Below are 22,167 nucleotides of genomic sequence, written 5' to 3'. Positions count from 1 at the left end.
TTTCTTATACACGCAGACTTGTTATCTACATTTTCAGCACTTGATCACAGGAATGGTGACTTTAACAAGCCCTTGATGTTTAATGGCCTTTCAATTCCATTTGTGTAGTGGTTTGCTAGGGAATAGCACCCTCTGAGGAATGACTACCCAAGGGACTCTGTCAGGATGTAGTTCGCCAGGTCTGAGCATTTCTGGAAATAGAGGGAAGAAAATCTAACCTGCACCCGCCCATTTGGTGACAAGGAAAGCGTTCCAGCTCTCTCCCATAACAGATATCTCACGAATGTGCCTTAAAAGTTAGTAATACCACTCCTGCCCTGATCAGCAAGATGAGCAGAAATGAACTGATGATCTGGACTTGGAAACAGGCTCAGCTGTAAATAAGACTGATGTCTTATTTAAATCTTATTTGCCTGGTTAGGTGGTGTGAACCTTTTGTAGCAATTCCCAATGGTGAAAGAACCCTAAAGGCACTTTAGCTTTTCTCCACTTATCTGTCAAAAGTAGCCTGCCTGCACAGGTCCTGGGGACCTCACGAGATGCTATGCAGTATATAGGTAGAGTTCTTTAGAACATCATCCTATACAGTTTTTTTCACACTTCCTATGTGGCACCTGGTCTAAGGTTTAAATAAAGCACTACCTTAAATAAAAAGCCAAGAAAAGTTATAGCAAGTGTAGTACAATGTCTTATGGCCTACTTCTTTTTCATATTGTGAATGTTATTCATTATTAGTCATTCAATTATTTTAGATACACTTTGTGTCTATTCTTGTCTACCACTATAATACTTTAACACCATTCTGAATGTATTGTACTTTTGGGGGGATGAATTGTGTTAGTGAGTGAAAGATTATCAGTTACGCGAACATGAGAATATAGTCGATGTAAGATGTAAGGCTAAAATAGCGACTGTAATGTAAATGTTCATCTTCAATAAATGTGAAAGCATGCATTTTTTTATTTATTAGCACTTATCTAATTACAGCTGAAGCTGCAGTCTATTGATATAATAGAAAAGGAAATTAATAAAGGAAGGTTAGATGATGAATAGGCCTTTGACAGGAATATAACAGCCAGAAAAATCTTGCAAAGATGTATACAGAATAACTAAGTAACTCTCAAAAGCTTTCTTAAAAATTTAGAAAGGACTATCAACTTTTACATCTGCAGAGGACATCTCTATCTCTTTTCATTATACTAACAAAGTTATGAGTCGAGACTGCGGTATTAATATTAAAGAAACTTCAGAGAAGTTTCATGAAATGAGAAAGTAGCAGTAGCTTTGGTATTCTTAAAATCCAAGATAGAAAGATTTCAAGAAATTTTATACACGCGCTGAGTGTATATAAACCGCCTTAAAGGATGGGCAAGGAGTATTAACAACTACACTCAGAGGAAGCCTGTGATATATTTAGCTTAAACTTTACACAATGTAGAGGAGTAATGAGCCAGAAGTTAGAACAGGAGACTCGGGTTCAGCTCTGTCTCCTGCCGGATTTCCAGTATGGCCTTTGCTCTTCACTTAATTGCTCCATCGCTTCCTTTCTTTCGAATGAAAATAGTATGGCCTTACACCAGTGTGAGCTGGAGGGAAGATAAATGTTAGAAAACTAGACCCAAATAAATCCAGATTTGAAGATCTATAAAAATACCCAGAACAGAATTGCACATTTTGAATGTTACCTGAGACTATGTGAAGGTTTAGTAAATAGGAAAACATTGTGTTTACATGGACATGTTTGAGCATCGCTAGAAGATTTGTGAATACAGCACAGGCAGTCTGGAAAGCCATACCAGGCTGAAAATGTCCTTTCAGCTGCTGTCTCTATTTCATTGATATGGAACACAAGGTTTTTTCTGTTGAATGAAAGAGTGTGGGATGAAATCAGGACATATATGCATTAATATCCTTTTCAGGCATCATGGTTGAACTTCAGGCATAGGTATGCAACTTTGTTCTCTTTTCCTATCACCATGAGAGTCAGGGAGTGAAGCACAAAAGACTAAGGTTGGTGTGAGATGCCAGGAACATCATAGAGGTCCTGCAAGTGTCTGATGTGGATGCAGGCTTGGTGGAAACTTTGCAGCACCTGCTGTTACTGTGGGCTAGGAATACTGGAGCTCCTACTATCTGGGTCTGCTATTACAGAGAACGTGGGGAGGTGTTACAGCTTGTGAATGAGAGCTGAATGGTTTTGCAATGACTTTGTGCATGTTTACAGCAGATGCTAAAGATTATTTGATTTAGAATCCATGGGAGGAAATAAGGAAACTATCATTCCAGCCAGGTCAAAATTTTTCCCTAGTGTAGCTCACTTTCTGTTCCAGTTATCAATAACAACATGGAGAGGCCACCTTTTTTAACTCAGAATAAAATCTTTTAAACTGTACTGAGCAAGACTTTAACATTATGAGTGATTTTTAGGCTGATTATGCCATTAGAAATGTGGAAAGTTTTCCTCTATTCTGAGATGTATCACTGAGATTTGAGCACTGCTCTGCTGGAGTCCACTTACATGTTAATTAGTCTTCCATGACCAAATAAGGTTGAACCTTATTTTGTTTCAGTGTCTCATGTTTTAATGCAGACACAGGAATTGAGAGAGGGTAAGAACTTCAGAAAGATTAACATTCCAAAAATGTAAGTAAATTGATGCCCAATCCAAGAACAGGGCAGAGAGGTGCCCAGAAAGGGCAACTCAGAGATGTTTCAACAGTTTTGCTGCATTTCTATGCTAGTGCTGATTAGAAAAATGTGATGAGAGTGAATTAAAACTAATGATAATTTTGCAACATTCTATGCTCTGGATAAGCACATGTAGTTTGAATTTGTTTTCTAAAATTTGGAATCCTACATTGTTAAAATAATTTCACAAATATGTCTCTCAGTAGAGATTATTTTTATTTCATGTATATTACAAACATACAGGCTTATCATTAATGCATTTGCCCTGTTTTGGGTTATATGCTTAGAAGTTTAATGTAAGTAGGATAACGAGATATTTTAGACATACTCTATATAGATAGATATTAAAAATAAATCATCTTCTGGTTTAGATATCTTTGAATTCAGAGAAGATTTTTATCCTATCTGTCACTGAAAAAGTTTAAAGCACTGTTAGCCTAGAAGTAAATCTTTCATATGAATCATTTTCAAGATTAAGATGTCATTTCTCTGAGTCATTTAACAATTAAACCATGGATCAAAATTATTTTTTTCCTTTCTAAGGCCTGAATCCTATACCAAAAACATTCTCCTCAGGTATTATAGCTTTTATATGGATAAATATTTACATTTTCAAGGAGGTAGGGGAAAAGTTATTTTTACTTTTATGATTCAGCAAAATAATGTTGAAAAAATAGATATATTCACATTAGGAACATGTTCTGTACTAGCATTGGAAATTTTGTGCTTAGTGAAAAAAAATGTTGATTTCAAATTATGTCATTATTGCTTAATACAGAATGTTGTGGCATGTGTACTTGAAAAAAGCATTCATTTGGGATCTGGATTTACTCTACCAGGTGGGAAAATAAGTTAGCGTCTTCTGTAGGAAACAGAAAAATCTTGAACTAAATTCATCAGTTGATAATTCTGCCACCTCTCTTTCTGTAAATCACAGAAGTTATATAATGCCATTATTATACACCGGAAAAGACTAAGCAAAGAAAATGTCCTGCCCCTATAATAACACTAATATAAGACACATTAAAAAAATATTTACTTTAATAACCTTGCACTTCTTGGTGTCTTCCATGCATATTTCCATGGCTATCATTCAACTTACATAACATTTAAAGTTAAAGTTGATGTAGAAATTGGAACTTCACTTGTAGTTTGGAAATTAAACAAATAGCCTTTTTAAGTGCACATGTCAAAATGTTATTTTTCATGCACTCATTTGTGCAAGAAAAAGTCATAACCGACCCCTAAAAGCTGAATTTGGATTCCATAGTTTCTTCAGACAAGTAATAGCGGAGGGGTATGGAATTGTAGTTCCTCGTGCATACTTTTTAATCCAGGCTTGCCCATAATTTCAAGCTTCATTTTATATGCCACATGGATATCTCACCACCTAGTGAAAGATATTTCTAGGAATTACTATAAAGAATGGCTCCTGGAGCTAAATAATATAGCTGGGTAACTACTTCTTGACATTTATCACTGGGATAAATTAAAGACCACTCTCAATCTCGTATCTATTTGGTCAGTTGAGGTCTTTATTATTTTCTCTCATTTGCTCTGCAGAGATCTGAAGAGGTGTGATACGAAGATTTAAGTTGCAGGTCAATACATGGTCCCATAGAATAGAATAGAATAGAACAGAACAGAACAGAACAGAATAGAATAGAATATGAGGAAGGTTTGTAAGCCTGATTCCCAGCTCACAAAAGCAAGAGTCACTAAATCAATCTGTAAGGCTATTCATTGTGCTCTTGAGCAACTCTCCTGTGTGTGTTTGTTCAGAATGTGGTACTGTGAAAATCAGTAATATTAGAAGTCCTCTGGGCTTAGGTATAGGTACAAGACAGACTCACTGATAGTCTCATTTGTTGTTAATTTACTTGTGAGTAAAAGTCCAGTATCGCTAACAATTTCTAAAGTCTAGTCATGACCTTGTTCTTTTGACAGATGTCGATTGATTTGGGCTGGTGGGAGGAAGGATGTAGAGAATGGATATGGTTACAGAAGTGTTGTTTGTTTTTTTTTCCCCTGGGTAACCTTTGAGGAATTTTAGATCTTCTTGGTTTTCCTTCTTTTCAGTGTGTAGATAAGGTGCCATAAAAATACTTGCATAGGGAGAAAAGAAAAGATACCTAAGACTCTGTACCTGTACATGAATACTATGTAGTGATCTTTTCTCATCAAACTTGAATTGACAAGTTTTTCACATGTTCCAAAACTTGGCCAGGGTAGAATCCTGAATAAAATGGATTAAGGCATGGCTAATTGGTGTTAGCTAGTTCAAGAATGACTGTGAGTAAGGGAGGACACAGTGACTTTTTCTTACCTGGTCAAAGATTTTGCTAACTAGAATGGGTCTCGATAGTATCAAAACCACCTCACTTGCATTAAATTACTTAATACTGATTTGAAACAAAGTTTTCTTCTAAGATGTGAGTATCTGGCATAAGCTTCTATTAAAGAAACCTTTGTAAGGTAGTGTAAAGATAGGTTTCCCAGCTCTTAAGAATCTCAGAACACATTTTAGATGACAGATGTATTGTGAATATGTACCCTCAACAAAGATCAACTGTCCTCCCTGTGACAGCGTATCCTATGTGTCTCAGCTGCCCATAGAGATCACGCCTATTTCCAAATAAAGATCAGAAATGAATGATAATATTAATTTAGTTTATCAAGGTTAAACTTCAACTTCAGATTACCATTTTTGGAATCAGTATTGCAAAAAGAAAATGATAAAACACACCATTAACTTTTACCTAAACACTGAATTCTGCTCCTCAGTGTCAGTTCAAGAGCCCTCTCATGCCCTAAAACTGAAGGGATATTTTCCAAGGGATTCTTTCAGACCAATAAAAGAAGAAAAGAAAAAACAGAACAAAACCTTCAGAGGAGCCATTTCTATCATGACTGCCACTGCTGCCTAGAATTCTTTTCTTATGGGAACACACACTGAATACAAATAGTATTCATAAAGCATTCAGGGGTGTATTTTGATAACCCCATAAGTTTCAAAGCAAGCTTTAGAAAACCTTGTTTCCCTAGTATTTTAGGTGCCTGTGTAGGGGACTTGCCTTTAGCTATTCTGTAAGTATACAGATGGAGTACTCTCATATTTATTAGAAAATAACTCCCTGACAGAAGATAGACCTTGTTTCATCTGTTCCTGTTTACTATGGACTAACTACTGTCTCTCACAAAATTGGTTCCATTGTTTTGCAAGCCACATAACAGCTTTCTTCCATAGATCTCTTTCAGTTTTCTCTCTCCCAGACCTGTAATAGTTTCACAGTAAATTGTCATTTACATATGAAATATATCAGTGACATGGATGACTGACTTGCCATGAACACTTATTTTAGTTTTCTGCTTTTGTCAGATGAGGAATTTTATCTCTCCACTTTTTAGCAAAGTCTTTTCAAGATATATATATATATATATTTACTACATAACTCTTAGTATAGAAATTTCTGTATTCTTATTAGCTAAAAATGCCCTTTTCTTCTGTCTCTGGTAAGACAGTTGGGCCAGGTCTCTTCAATATGACTTATGCATATATATATATATATTCAAACTGTATGCATGTGGTGATCTCCATATTTGAGTGCTGTAATGACTGGATAGCTCCATATGGAAGACTTGGCAGACTTGCAATGTGAGACAGTACTTTCACTATAAGTTCTGGAGAGCATACTGAACTACTTCCATTTTCAGAGTCTGTAGATAACAATCCATTCAGACATAGAAAGTTGGTCAAGTTAGCTTGGAATAAATGAATACAAGTAAATGATCTTATTAATCTTTCTTAGACACACTTATATGAGAGATAATGGTAGTTCCACCAGAGGAAGTAAAGATCTGGAATTTTCTTTACAGAGTTTCTTTATACTGGTATACTTGTCTGGAGCAAAGACATTTGTAAGCTACTATTTATACTAGTGACTTTCAATTTTTATTATGACTCATTATTTTACAGATGGGAACAGATTTTTTTTTTCTTTTCTTTTCAATAACAACAAAAAAAATTCATTGTTTTTTCCTAATCCCCTCTAAAGGTTGCAGGGATGTGTAGAGTTGAGTTTCTAAAAACAAATAACAAAGGGAATGCATACAGTGCTCTTGCTGCAGAAGGTTTCATGCTATTTAAAGATAAATGGAAACCATTTTCCTGCAACCTTCATTTTGACATTTTAAAAGATAAGATGTACCTCTCAGCTTATATCAATTCACAAGTACGTCTAAATATCCCTTTGGCATCTCTTTCAGAAATGTCAGATTTCTAAGATGAACAGGTAGGTAAAACTTTTTACTGTTTTAGAGCACCAATTTGTTTCCAAAGAAGAGAAGGTACTACTACTGATCAATAAAAAAAATCAGGTGTGGAACCAGACAAATGATGGATTTTTCAGGGTGCTGATAATTTAGTATTATGTGTTCAGAATTTAGTTACACTCTTATCTACATACTGAGAAGCTAGAAATGAAACATTTGATTTTTGAATAAATCTCAGCATTTCTAAAAGAAAATGTAAAAAACCCCCATCAAAATGAAGAGTTATTTCAAAGAGAAAAAATTAAATGTCTGGCATCCAGATCATGAAAAGATGAAGTCCACTACCATTTGGAAAGGGAGCAGCTCAATATCCCTTTGCCATGCTTGGTTGCTGGTTTAAAGTGCAGTAAATGGCACTTTCTCGTTCTTATCGACTGTAGCTCCTATAGTTTTGATTTTATAGAAGTAATTTATTCTGTCTTGATTATTGTTAACCCCTGTGGGCTTCTAAGTTCTCAAGAAATTACTACACAAAATGATATAGCTGTAAGTAAAATGATCTATAAAATTTCCCAATAAAACCTGCTATCTTTTAAACCTGGTCCTTAGGGCTTCCCTTACTTTTCTTGCTAAAGTCCTTTCAGGTATGAAGTATTGCAGGGAGGCTCACAATACAATCAGTCATATAGGACTATTTCAGCAAGCTCAACAACACAGAAGATCTTTTAACTACTAACTAACCACTAATCCCTTCTGTGTCCGTTGTACACAAATAATCAGAATAATGTAAAAGCTCTTTGAAAAACATATGCACACAAGAAACCACCACACAGAGCGAAAAGGTTAAAGGTCATATCAGCATAACGTTCTTTATAAGCAATTTGCACTTCCTTGCAAAGGTATATGAGACAAATTTTCCTCCACTTAATTTGAAGTATCTATCAATGCTCTGCTAGATTATTAAATTCAAACATGTAAAGGTGGAAATTTGGCTCCAAATCCCTGAATTTCAGCTTTTCAGGTGATTCAGGACTCATCTCATATGAATTTTCAATGGGTTGTGGGCTCCTAAGTCCTGCAAACATCTGCTGAGCTAACTGGGCTCCCCATAGTCAAAGGTTAGAAGTGTGTCAGCTGAGAAGGAGTTAACTTATTTTACTGCCAGTGGTATTTTAAAAGACAGTGCAATTGGGGTCTGACTGAAACTGGTTTCCACTTCCCCTCCTTGAAGTTCTCAGATTGCTTCAAGACATCCATACAAATAGGTAGAATTCCTCTTTTTCGTATGTAATTTATCTGCTACTACAGTTCATACCTTAGCCTGTTCCAGAACAAGTAACAGCTAGTATTAGTATTTCTTCAACAGGAACCAAAGATGCATTCCCCAAAATGCAGGTGTTGCCTATTAGGTTTGCAAGCATCAAGGTGTTTTGGTTTTTTTTTTTTGGTATGGGAGGGAAGTATTTGGTAAGATTTTTGTTCCTACTCATCTCTGCAGGGGCAGTCTGTCTGGAGCAAAGAGACCTTTTCTCTTATTCCTTTTCAAAATCTTCTGAAGAACTTTTTTCTCAGTTACACCTGTTGCTAGTCCAAATTGAATTTCCTGACTGTAGAAGACTTCTTTCCCTACTATCCTCTTGCATGATCTGAGCTTTTTTAGACAAATTATCTTTATTTTCTACTACTTAGATTTCTCCCCTTTATCAGGAGGGCTCTCATAGGAGCGGAGACCATGTTGTCCTCAGGGGATTCTGACTCCTTGCATACAGTAATGGGCCAAATCCAGCATTTGAATCTGCATCGCAAGGAGTTAACCACATCTGCCAACTTGTTACGTGAGATACAACCAATCTTTTATATACACAAAAGTATCTTTATCTCTATAGGTGTTCTCAGAAAATACAAAATCAGATACATGCATTCAAATAATTGTAACTAGATGGAAAATGTGGAGTTTGGAAGTATTTTGATTTGGTATTCTTCAAGTATGATGAAGTGCTGCTGTGCTTCAGTTGATTAATTATTTCAAAAAGTGATTTATACCAGGTATACGATGCATTATATAAGAAAGGAAAATATAGTAAGAAACTTATTTAAAAACATTGGAGCTTAGTTTCTGAGTTTTCCGTATTTCTTTTCTTTAGAGTCACTAGCACATCACAGCAGATTTTGAAAAATTGTTCCATGTGGAAAAAAAAATCCTCCCATACATTCTATATTTCTCCTTTTTATTATAAAGGCCATTTGCATAAAAATAGTAGATTTGTTTCTTAAAAGTTAGTTTTCTCTAGCTGCTCCCTCCCATTTAAAATCATTGTAATCCTCACAAGAGATTGACATGAAAATGGTTGTAATATCACAATGGAAGAATTATGGCTGCAAGTAAGTTATAAGGAGCAGGTTCTTAAAGGGAAAAAATCCTGTTTCCATACAAGTACCATTGCAAATAAAGAGCAGTGGAGAAGAAATAACAGACATAAAAGATTGTTAGAATGGATTTTTCTTTGACTTTGATGTTTATTTGGTCTTATTTGATGAAAATAAGGTCAGCAAGAACATGAGAACAGCCAACACGTCAGAGGCTTAGTCCAGCTGGTGCATTATCTTGTCTTCATCAGCAGCCACTTGCTGAGGAGAAAGAATAAGTTTAAGCATTAACCCCTGCCCTGCCAGAATACTTGCTCAGCATTCAGGGATATGAAATAAAGGAAATTCCAGAGTCAGAGACTGTGTCTTTGCATTCCAAAGTCCTTTTTTCTTTCATGCAGTTGCCCAGTCCCTATCGCAATCTGGCCATATATCATTGCAAAGTCATTTTCTGTTATTAGAGTTATGGAGGTTTTCTAATTAGTATCAGTTAAACTATTTTCTTCAGAGATTCTTTTCTTCGCTTTTTTTCCACATAGCATATGATAGTGTACTTGCTCCTGAGAAACAGTCATTATTACAATCCCAAAACATATACCACACCATACAATACAGCATTAATAACTTCTAGTTTCACCTCATAGTATTTATTATTAGTTGTACTGCTATTAGTATTATTTACTGATACTGTATGAAGTACACATTTTCTTTGAACGAGATAATGAAATGGCTTGATAGGATGTATCTTTTATTCTACCAACTTATTGAAATTGATGAGATCAAAAGATTGGTGTACATAATTTCTTGGAGAATGAATGGAAAGGATTAATGCAATTTACTTCTTTGAATTATCAGATGCTCTCTATTGATCAAAAATAAAACCAATACAGATATAATAACAGAAAAGGAAATTAAAAAAGTACACAGCACCATATATAATTATAAGTGCCTTTTCTGAATTCAATTGTTCAGTTAATTTTCATGCACCATCCTCTCCATATTCCATAATCTCTATTCTATTTCTTTTGTCATGTAGAATTGCTTTCTGCATAATCTCCAACTCTATTTTCCACATTTCATAAAGAATATTACATTTTATAACTATCAGTCACCCATAAATCTACAAATGTTCCCTCACAGACAGTCCCAGTCACAGCTTTCTAAGCCTTTAGTCTGCAGAAAGACTACCTTTTAATTTTGAAAAGTTTGCCAATATATACACAATATGTGTTGAGAGGTTTTTCTCTTTGCTTTAATTATATAAACTGTATTACAACACTTCGACACTCTGTGCGATGAATTTAGAAGTCTGTAAATTCTGGTATCAGTTGTGAAACTCCTTTTATATATTATTCCGTTTTATATTCCAATTGCATTCATTGATTCATACATATGGGGATGTAATATGATACAAAAGAAAAGAAATAGCTGAATGTCGGCCATCTCAAGAGAAGATTTATGCTGAAGCTCTAAATAAATTAGCTTTTCTAAATTGTCACATTTCTGCTCAACAGCTTGCAGAAGCTCCTTCATACTCAGAAGACCTACACTAGGTGCCCGCCACCCATTTCTGGGCTGAATTGTAGATCACTGCCCTACTCACAGAATCTGTTGCAGATAATGGAGAGGGAGAGGAGCTTTCAAAGATAAGCTGAATTTGCCTGTTTAGGTTGTCTTTCCCCATTTCCACCTGCTTCTATCAGTGTTAGGAAGAGTCTTGCCTTTATATTACCATGTATGACCAATAGAAAACATGATCCATATATATGCAGATCTAGCTAGCTTCCCAACCTATTAAAGGTTACCAGGACTACAGATCCTCCATAGTAAGTGGTTTTAAATCCACTGTTATCATATGTTTTAGCAGCATTTGGAGGAGAGCTAAAGGTTTTGCTCAGCTGGACTCCTCTTGCTCTTCCTTCTCTGAGCTGTTCTGCACTCTGTTACTCATCGTCCAGTATCTGCATCTCAACCTCTGGTGCTGGCCAGATGAGATGGTGGAGGCACTCTGTTCAGGTGTGTACAGTAGGTTTTGAGGGTCTCTCTTCTCTCTGCTCACCATTCTATTCCCACATAAATGCATAAAAGAGGCAAAAAGCATGAATCCAGTGAAGAGTTTTCAACTCCCTGTGCCTATGGAAGCGCTGGGAAATTGGCTACATGCTTATGATGAGGCAAAAGCTTTCTGGACAAAAGTCATTAGACCACTTCAGGAAAGAATATTGTTACTGATATTTTATTGCAAGCTACTAATTCTTAACCACAGCGGAAATTCTCTCTTTTGCTTTCCATTTTTATAAGCCAGGGGTGCAGAAACCATAGAAGAGAGATGAAAAGAGGAGGATGCCACAGTCAGGCATAAGTACCACCTGAACAACAGGTGCAGGTATAGACTTTTCTTCTGGTAGAAAGTATTGTCGCCACATGGGAAAATGAGTGATTATTATGAGAGCTGCAGATGTCTGTTGACTCACTAAGGGTGATGTGCTGGGCTTGAAAAAATGCAGCAGATTATCGTATATCCATTGCTCTGTCCTTCAATGAAGGGTTCTAATTCCTTGTCTTCTTCTCCCTGTGGTACCCTCCTTACCGTAGACCGAGACTCCTGCCTGCCTGCTCGCAACAGCAGTGGATTGATAAGGTCACCAGGTTAAAGCCTGAGGCTCAAGCTGATGCTTAACATACAGTGTCGATTTATAAAGTCATTCTTTCTCTTTTCTGCTCCCTTAATTAGTATTTAAATATTCCAAGTGAAGTGGAATAGGTCGAACAGGAGCCATTAATGACCTGAATCCAGAATACTCTATAATCTATTTATTGGAGTGTTCACTTGGGGAGTGGAACAGACAAGTCAAAATCTACCAGCTCTTTCATTTAGAGTGGGCTGCATTGAGGCTTCTCACATCCCAACTGAATTGCCCTAGCAACAATATTATTATTTAAAAGAGAACAACCTCTTTTTTAGTAGCATGACTAGCCCTCTGCTTTTAATATGCCCAGGCAGTGCACATTAAATATTTCACTCGATATTAATTTTTTTTGTGCTAATGGCAGAACGAGGACTGTTATACATAAAATAACTATAAAATAACATAAATGCATGAATAAATTACATTTGAATGAGTCTGAATGGAGTAGGGGTATTTTTTCTTTTGGTTTGGGTTTTTGTTTTGTTTTTCTGCTGAGGTAGTGGAAGTTGTAGTTGCTGAACTGTAAAATCAAGTGCCCATGCTTAACCATGGATTCCTATGCTTATTATGGCTTAAGGAAAGTTCAACTCACAAATACAAAGGGTATTTTATCTAAGCTGCCAGGACTACAAGCTCACTCTGGACACTGAAAGTCTCACGGTGTTCTCCTCAAAGTTGTCACCAATTGTCAACGTTTATTTATACTTATGAGACCTTATGGGTCTTCAGATTGTATCCTAAGTGACAACTCTGAAACCAGAGGAATAGTAACAATCTCAGAGTTTTAGCTGTTTGGAATTTAGAAAATCAATCTGTTGATGTAAAGGTGACATTTGTGACCTGATGGGGTAGTTCTGTGTGCATGAGAAATTGTTATGTGGAGTTAGAGGTATATATCCCCAGAGTAATCTTTTTATAGAAATGTACATATAACTTTTTAAAGTTCCCATCTTCATTGAAAATCAATAGCAATCACAACCCAAAGTGCCAGGAGGCTCTAGCAGACATGTGGTGGTGGATTAAAATTGGATGGCTGAAAATGTAACAGCCTTCAGCTGCACCCTCCACTCCTATGACAGATGTCGCCTCCCCCAAAGCAGGGACAACTGATCTGCTCATGAATCTCCTGATCCACTGCACTGTTCATCGAAGTATACTGAAGTAAACTGACTTGGATTCTGCTTGGATGTCATACAGACAGTGAAATTTGTCTTGGCAGAGAAAATGTGTATTATATGGGCAGCAAGGATGTCTGGAGAAGTTCAGGAATCTGATTTTAACCTGTTACTGAATGCCCCTGTCAATTGTAAAAGTAAAAATTGATAGGCTTAATGAGGTGATTTCAAAGCACAAAAAATGCCTGTTTTTCTTATTCTCCCACTGGGCACCTGAAGCCTCAATGACCTCTTGGGCAGGAGCTCTGCTTAACTTTGGCGCTTTTCTGAGAAATAGAATGGCTGCAGGCTGAATTGATGGAAATACTGTCCACGTGTAGGTCCCTTCTTTCTCTACCGGTCTATCTATGTAAATAGCATCACTGTGGTTTTAGTGAGGAGGTTATCACTGGTAGGAGATGCACATAACACCTGAGCACTAGAAGCAAGGACCAGTTAGAGAAGACATCAGGATAGCACCATGGGTACTGCAATAACAGAGTGGTTGTAGGAGGAAGGGCAATCATCTTGGGGTTATTGCCTCTTCTTTTTGAAGTCATGAAATTACAATGGTATCAATATACAATCCAACCCACACGAGATAATGATGTAGTGCAAAGCAATGCCTTCCTCAGGAGTCCAGCCAATTGGGTTTATATTAGTATCTAGTGACATAAAAATCTAATTTCTATTTTCAGTGGTTTAGGGCATCCTGTCTGGGTTCCTCCCAGAACAGAAGTTACTGTCCTGTAGATGATGCCTGCCAGTCCTGTGAGGATGTCTCTGATACCATAAAGCACCTGTAACCACACTGGAGACCTTTCTTGGGCACCTGAATCATACTGCAAACACCTGCATTAGGAATCTCTAGCAGTATAGCAGTATTTTTCTTCGCTTCACTTCCAGGCAAATTTGCATCAATAGCTGTTCACTCCATTCAATGAATGTGACTGCGGTGATTTTATTATATAACATTCTGAGTTTTTAAGGGGAAATCTGACCTGGCTACATCAAAAGCCAAAGACATGCAATAGATAACCTTCTTAGCATACTTGAGCTTTGTCTCTGCAGTGTTGGTCAGATTGATAAATTGTGGGAAACTATTTTCATTACCGAAGAAGGCATATAGCAGTCTGAATTTGAAAAGTTAGGTATACTAAATAGAAAGGAACTATTTTTACATAGCAATAGACCTAGAGGGATGATCCTTTGAATGGTAATTATATGTATATGTCTATATCTATATACACACATAGAGTTTTAATTGTTTGTATTATAACTGTGCAAATATCTGCCATTACTATGTCCTTGGAGATATGCTGTGATACTAATCAGATTTGTCAAGATGAGACAGTACTTTTCTATTCTTTTTTACACATCATAAACTCTGACTGATATCCCCAAGGGAAAAAAAATGCATAATGTGTCATTTATGACCTGTTGTATGCACAAATCACTTGCATTTTGTATGCAGTAGGGTAACAAAATGCTATTGATTTTGAATTTGACTTTAGGAAACTGATCTTTATTGCTAGTTGTTACTTGGCAGATTTTTCCTCCTGCTGTGAAATGTTTGATTCAAAATTTATGTTTGGAGAAATGGAAGCAGTGATAGTTTTATCATATATTTTTTAAAAAAGAGCATAAATTCTATCCTAGTAGATAGACATTATTCATAAGCAGAATAAACATTCTATAAATAAGAGTAAATTTCAAATAAGTAACGAAAACCATGTAATATGTCAATCTTGTTCTGCTTATACAACATTGCTGTTTAGCAGAGCAGCTTTCTGGGGCTTGAAACAAAGCACCGATCAGTGTCAGGATGCTTGTGCAGAAGGAAGCTTAGAAGGCAGAATTAGGGGAAGTACACGCAAATGCAATGGACTACATCATAAATAAAGAAATGTAAAATCATTCAGGGTATGAATTTGAACACTCTACAGATATGACAGGTTAAGAGTTAGGGAACTTCTGATACAAGAATTGTCCTTCCCTGTTCTACAGATGTATGCAAGATACATAAAGGTCATTTCAGTATCGCTTTAGAGTATTGTTCTCACTTTCTGCAGAAAAAGAAACAAAGTCAATCAATATTAATTACCATGAAGATTAGAAGACTCCTTATGTCATCTTTTTTTTTTTTTTTTCTTACGGATAAATATTTACCTATGGGTAATACCAAGGACCTAATTATTCATTTATTTCTTTAAGAATATCAATATAGTGATTCTCAAATAGAGGCTACATACATGTTGTGGTGGCAAATACCTGAAAGTCTTCAACAGCCTTATACCTTAGCTCTACTGATAAGTTTCCAATGGCATATTTGCCATTTTCAATGTGAAAAGTGAAACTAAATCTGTTTATGTTTGTATAGAGCAACTCTGTCACTGTCCTTAACTCTGTCATCCTAGAAAATTATCAGCTTTATAGGTTATATCAGCACTGACAGAAAATAGGTGATCTTAGGGTGAGAAGCAAAGGTATGAGTAAACCAGGCATCACCTTATTCCTTGAAATTTCAGATCTCTGTGAGTAAGGGTCCCTGAAATCACTGACATTAATTTATGAGAGCTGGTATCATCAACCAGACCAGGAACATATATAACATATCTTTTAATACTTTAACAATAGCTTACAAGCAGATATTGTAAACTAAGTGGACGTATCGTGCTCTTCTACTGTTGTTCACTGCAGTGTTATGAATTTTTTACTATTTTTATTGTATATACTGGGAAAGAAATACCAACCAAGATTGTTTAGGTTATCACTTTCAGCAGAAGTCCAGCCAACCCTGGAGTGGTGTAGACGCATTAGCTCCATTACAGTCAATGGAAGTATACTTAATCACATCACCTGAGAGTCTGGCCTACAGCCCATAACAAGACAGTGCTTTGGAGAGTAATAATATTTTATGCTTTCATCAATCACTCTCCTATGTCTGTAGCTATTCATGGCAGACTAAAAAATGTCATATAATCAAAAAGGCCAGTCGTGGCTATTTCACCATGTTTGCTCCCAAATTAACTTTACTAAAAGTGGCCTCAGGTCAGGAAAAACTCCTTCCAGAAGGCACAAGAACTTGTCTTTAATAATGCAATATTTACATTTATTTTAAATATTCTGAGTACAAAAGGATTTCAAAACAACATTCATATTCTTGATTTTTAGGCTCCAAGTGTTACATTCTATTTCCTCTACTTTGACTATTTGCCTAGGACGCATGTCTACAACCACGACAATAATAGATGGTAAGAACGGATCCGTTCCCTCATCATCCATGAAAGTGGGCAAGAAATCAGTTACGGAAGACCTCGTGACAACGTTCAGCTCGCCAGCAGCATGGCTCCTTGTTATTGCTCTGATTGTTACCTGGTCAGCAGTAGCTATTGTAATGTTTGACTTGGTGGATTACAAAGCCTTTGCAGGTAAAATTCAGCATATTCTGTTTGATGTCTTTTATATTAAATTTTAAAAATTTATTAAGGAGTGTGTATTATGTAAATTTGCATGTTTCTCACCTTTTTTGGAGCCAGTGCTGTGCCTCTGCTGAGTTTACCAAGAGAAGAGATATTGTAGGAAATGTCAGAACTTATCAGTTTATACTTCATACATCTTTATAGTTTAAATCTCTCCATTTTGCAGCCCATCCTCATCCTGGAAAAAATGTATGCTGACAGTAATATAATAAGTATATGAGCATGCATGGTCAGATTTCTGTTTTCCAATTTCTATATAAAATTATTTCAAGAAAAATCAAATTAATTATTAATTCACATTTTCTGAAATTTATTTTAAAATCTTTCATAGTTGCCTTGAGTCTTCTGACATCTGCTTACACAGTTTGATGACAGGAAATATGCAAAAGATCATTTCTAAACATGCTAACCCTAAACTCATCTTCAAAAACTATAAGCACAGAGGACCAGATTCTTAACATCTGCTAAGTCACAACCTTGTCTTTAATGAGGCAATAATTCAAGCTGAGTTTAAGACCTGGCAAGACTGACTCAACAAGATCAAGTTTTATGGTACATGTTGGTTACTGAGGCAAAGGTGAAAATGAGGTGTGTGGTACAAGGGCTGTGATCGTGCTTGAGGAATGGGAAAAAAGGAACGGGGAATAGAAATTACCTCATTGCTGCTTGATTTTTATGCCTTGTGTCTCGCAATGATATATAAAGGAAAAGAAAATGTATTAACTACCTATGTTTGTAAAGGGTTCATAGCGTTCAGCAAGCCACTTTGGCAGCAAAACTTTTGTGAAGTAATCAGGCTGTAATGACTGGAAACATGTAAGTGAAGCAGAAAACAAAGTATTAGAGTCCTTTTCTTTCTTAAATAAGCACTCTAGATCTAAAGTTATCACATCTGTCACAATAATTAACTAGGAACTGAAATTCAGACTTCAGCCTTTTAATTCAAAACAAATTGAGTTGATGTTTCAAAGTTAATTTCCTAGACTTTATTAGTTTACTGATAAATCCATAGATTTTTGTCCTGCTATATATCAATATTGACCTCAAGATTTACTTTAAAAGCTTTTGAGACATACATAGATCTTGGAAGGAACTGTCCAATCCTGGATCAATGGATGACACAGAAGCTTGAAATGTGGAGAAAATGTATTAAAAACCTCTCTTAAATTTTTTGCTTCTCATTTGTCTTTGTTTTCAGAAGGAATTCACTTGAGTCGCACCAAAACATAAAGTTCCTTTTGAGTGATTCTCCCAAAACAGGCATCGGATTTTAATTTGTACACAACACACTTAATCTTACAACATAGATGTAAATGAAGAGACAGAAATCATCATATTCTGCTTTTAATTTTCCGTATTAACTAGCAATCAGTCAGTCAATCAAGTTCTTCATAAGTTTTCAATAAGCAGTCAGGAACCACGGCATAACTCAGGCAAAACTCCTAAACTAAGTGATCCCTGAGCTGGCTGTCAGTTCATGCATGCTTGCTATACTAGTCAGGGTAATGTTAAGCAATGAGAATCTGTATTCGTGCTGGAGACTGAAGGAAACTTTCTAAGCAGGTGGAAATCTGATGTTCATGTTGTATTGGTTAAATGAGCTTAAATCCCAAAGGTGTTGATGGAAACTGACATTTTCAGGCCAGGCCGTAGAAATAAAAAAAGAGTAAAATTTAATCTGCAGGGTGAGTTCATATTTTCTGGAGATGTCTGAGAGATGATACTTTAGTATTTTGAGTTCATGAGTTCATTTCTTTTCCTTCCCAAAGATATTTCTGTTCCTAAGTGATTAATTAAGCCAGCATTTAGATCAAGTCTCAATGGTGAAATATTAAGAGAAGGAACTGCTGTGCTCCTTCAGACCAGGATTTATTAAACTGTTGTCTGTATTTACATAAATGTAACAATGGCTACATAGCTCTTATCATGACCCCTGGGTTTCAGCTCCGGAGTTCCTACTCAGGCTGATTTTTTCCAGGTGAAACCCACTGATTTATAAAAAATTGCATGGAAATAGTTGAAGATTTCATATAGGACCACTTGGCTGGCATTATTGATACTAGAATGATTTTCACCCACTGACAGTTTGGCCCTTTGCCTCCAGTGGAGGTAATGCCATCTTTTCATATAGAAAGTAAAATTTGGAGCATATTTTTAAGTGACTCCTTACATCTAAACCCCAGGGATATTTTCTCTTGGGTTTGACACTGCTCTTTGAACAACCAGTACTGCATAAAAAAAGTGAATAGTTATTTTCAGGACTGCAAGTTTAGTTTTGCAAGCATGATTAAAATTAATTTCCTAGTTTTTAAATGCAAATTAAAGATACCAAAGAAATTATATTCAAGTGTATATTTTTAATCTATAAAACACAGAATATTCAGCGTATATTTTTCCGTAAATAACACTTGCCTTTCATAAGTCAGTGCTTTCAATTTCTTTCCCATTTCTTTACCTGAATTTCCATGAAGTTCAAGTTTAGAAAGTATGCATAGCATATGAATAAGGCAAGCTGAGAGAGCTGAACTTTGTTAGTCTAGAGAAGAGGAAACTGAGGGGCGACCTAATAGCATCCTGAAGCTTTTCGAAGGGCAGTTGCAAAGGTGGCAGAGGACAAACATTTGCCAAGACAATGCCCTTGTTGTATCAGGTGATATAACAAGGGGGATATGGCCAGAAATTGCTGCCTGAGAGGTTCATGCTGAGCACTGCGGGGGAAGTCTTTACCAGGAGGGTAGTGCAGCACTCAAACAGGTTGCCTAGAGGGGCTGTAGATGATCCATCCTTGGTTGTGTTCAAGACTTGGCCAGGTGGCCATGGCTGACCAGGTCCAGTGTTGGCAGTAGTCCCTCACTGAGAGGGGTTGCACTAGATGAACTTTACAAACGCCTGCTGATCAACATCTACGTGACTGCAAGATTTCATTGAAATGTCTGTTAGAATCACATAAGGTGTTTAGAAAGCGCCTAGCCAGAGATCTCTGTGGAGACACAAAGACAACCAAAAGGCAGATTCTTCCATCCTCGCACGTGAGGAGTGGATTCGTGGACCTTTGTAGTCAGGATTGCACTCACTCATTCAAACAGTTAAGCCTGTTGATTTCTGTGCAAGTGTTTCACAGTGATTCCTGGTGGGATGACTTAAAAGCATACTGTGCACATCTGCAGAGCCAGCCCTTTGCCAGATTTGTGGGAAGCAAGGACCTGAGTTGGGAGAGCTCTGGGACAGCTGGGTAAAGGGCCACACACCTCCACACTGGGGCTGGTTCTGACCTGCGGGCTCCCACCAGAGAGTCCCACTGTTTCTGTGCCAGAAGTGACCATCTCCATAGCAGAGCTGCTAGTAGTGACTGTACTGCACAGGACTGACTGCAGCAGGAAACAGCCGCCGGTTGACATAGTAAACCAGGCTGGGAACTGGGTGGCTGAGGAATATACACAGATTTGTTCCTCCTGATCACACTACAGAGCTGCTAGCCTCTAAAGGAAGTTCAACGCCCTAAATTATGAGTTTATTTAGATGCACCTTTAGTTTACACAGAGATTCATGGAGCTAAGTAGAAACACAACAGAATTGACCTCAGCAGAGTAAGAAGGATTTTAGACTTGAACCTAAGCACTGTTTTCTTATTTGAACAATTAACAATTTTGCTCTCATTATCTTAAAAGCAAATTCTAAAAAATACGTAGAGTATTAGTGTATGTATTTTAGCTCTTATGTATTCTTTTATTTGTCAGTATAAACTTTGTGTTACCTCTATAATAACAGAGCACCAACCCATGGATTTTGCTTCTTGATTATTATATTTTCATGTTCTTTTAGAAGTAAACTATCAAGTTTGGGAATTTTGACAATTTATAAAAGATGAAATTCGTCCCATGAGTAACTATATGAAAATGAAGTGTTTGGTTTCATCCCAAAATAGATGTGGTAAATTACTTGTGGGGGGAGGCTTTCTATTCACTGTCTGAAAAGGAGCTTTTAGAACTGAGGGAGGCTGAGGGAGGATAATGCTTAGGTTTTAGGTAGCTGAAGTTTGATACCATGAATTCAAGCTCCACTCATAGAAAGATTTATTTTGTGGAATTTTACACATCCAGAACATGATTACTGTAAATTCTATAGTACTCTGTAGTATTCAGGATGTGCTGGTTATGATAGCAAATATTTCAGGAGGACTCTGTTTTATGGGGGTGCATGTGCAAAGCTGTGCCTGCTCAGTGGTCATGTGTCAGTTTGTTCAGAGGTTAGAAGAGAGACAGGATTTGCAAATCAGCTTTGGCGGTGGAATTTGAGGAAAGCATGAGGCAAGAATTAGATCAGTGCTGAAAGATTTGCCCTTGTGCTACCTAACCAGAAGAAGGAAATTAAATTCTGCAGTGTTTCACTTTAGTGTGTTATGTTCATTCCTTTGAGGAAAGAAATGAAAGCTTGCATTCCTATCGTGTGGTATTGTACAACTATAGACATGAGTGAAATATTTCTAATGTGGTATGAAGGTGACATGCATTACAAAATCCTGAGATAAGAAACTATGAATCTCATGCAGTATGCAGTGTGTATGAATATGCAATAAGTAACATATCGCTTTGGAAGTTCTCTTATGCATTCTCAGAATTTTCAGAAATGCGGAAAACAGATTCATTTTGATTTGACCTGCGCTTTGCAACAGTTTGTTATTACTCCCATCCTTTGTGTTAGAAAATACACCTTGCTAATTGGCTTCATAATTCATGAATGTATTTCACGCACTGCTTGTACACATAACTGGATTATATATTTTAATTGGTAAATGTTACTAAATATTTTAAGATTATTTTAGTCCTAAAGATTGATTACCCAGGAATCTACATTTGCTAATGGACTAATAAAGTGTTCAGAATTCCCTGCCATCTCTGTGACCAATTACAGCTAATTAACACCACCCTAATTTTGGCTCCAGAGTGTTCAATATTCAGAGTAAATTGATAGTGATTTAGCCAGTCACCTAAAGGCCAGACTAAATCAAACCTAATGAAACCTCACCAAATCTATGAAATCCAAAACTGTCCACAAAATAATCTAAGTGTAAAAATAGCACAGACACACAGCACGATGAGCTTGCCACCTTATTGTGACTGCTTTCATAAAAGAAAAAAGAGCAAGCTCTTTGTTGTGGATAATTCAGTTTGCTCCTCCATAAAGAGGCTTTTTAGAGACCTGCAGCAGAGGCGGATCTCTGTGGAGGTAGTGCCTGTCAACGATGGGAATGGGGAGCAGACAGGGCATGGAGGCACGGAGCTCCCAGCTCCGCAAGAAGCAGCAGGGATTCCAGTCAGATGTTCTCTGTAAGGCTTTTTTTTGTTTGTTTGTTTGTCTCCTTTTTAAGTTAATGGCAAAACGTCTGGCCAAATTATTGTGGCTACAGAAAGCTTTTGGCTGGCCCTGGGTAGTCAGGATGATACACCTGTTAATATTCTCTGGCAGAGGAAAACAAACAAACAAAAAATTAGGAACCATATATTCACATAAAAA

At 36.7% G+C, this 22,167-nt stretch overlaps 1 protein-coding gene across 22 annotated transcripts in view; it reads left to right on the top strand.

Moving 5' to 3' along the window:
* The window catches only part of TRDN (triadin), a 246,075-nt gene that overhangs the window by 22,400 nt on the left and 201,508 nt on the right, over positions 1 to 22,167 (top strand). For 21 of the 22 annotated variants that reach the window (XM_054820908.1, XM_054820900.1, XM_054820910.1 and 18 more), the window contains one exon: positions 16,393 to 16,602. In XM_054820908.1, the coding sequence (XP_054676883.1) occupies positions 16,393 to 16,602 (210 nt within the window). Of the gene's footprint in view, positions 1 to 16,345; positions 16,603 to 22,167 lie in introns of all 22 variants that reach the window. The other variant, XM_054820901.1, reaches the window with a different exon arrangement.

Source organism: Grus americana, chromosome 3 (genome assembly GCF_028858705.1).
Source record: "Grus americana isolate bGruAme1 chromosome 3, bGruAme1.mat, whole genome shotgun sequence".
NCBI classification, from domain to species: domain Eukaryota; kingdom Metazoa; phylum Chordata; class Aves; order Gruiformes; family Gruidae; genus Grus; species Grus americana.
The sequence above is the reverse complement of the archived record's forward strand: the minus strand, read 5'-3'. Positions and strand labels throughout refer to the sequence as shown.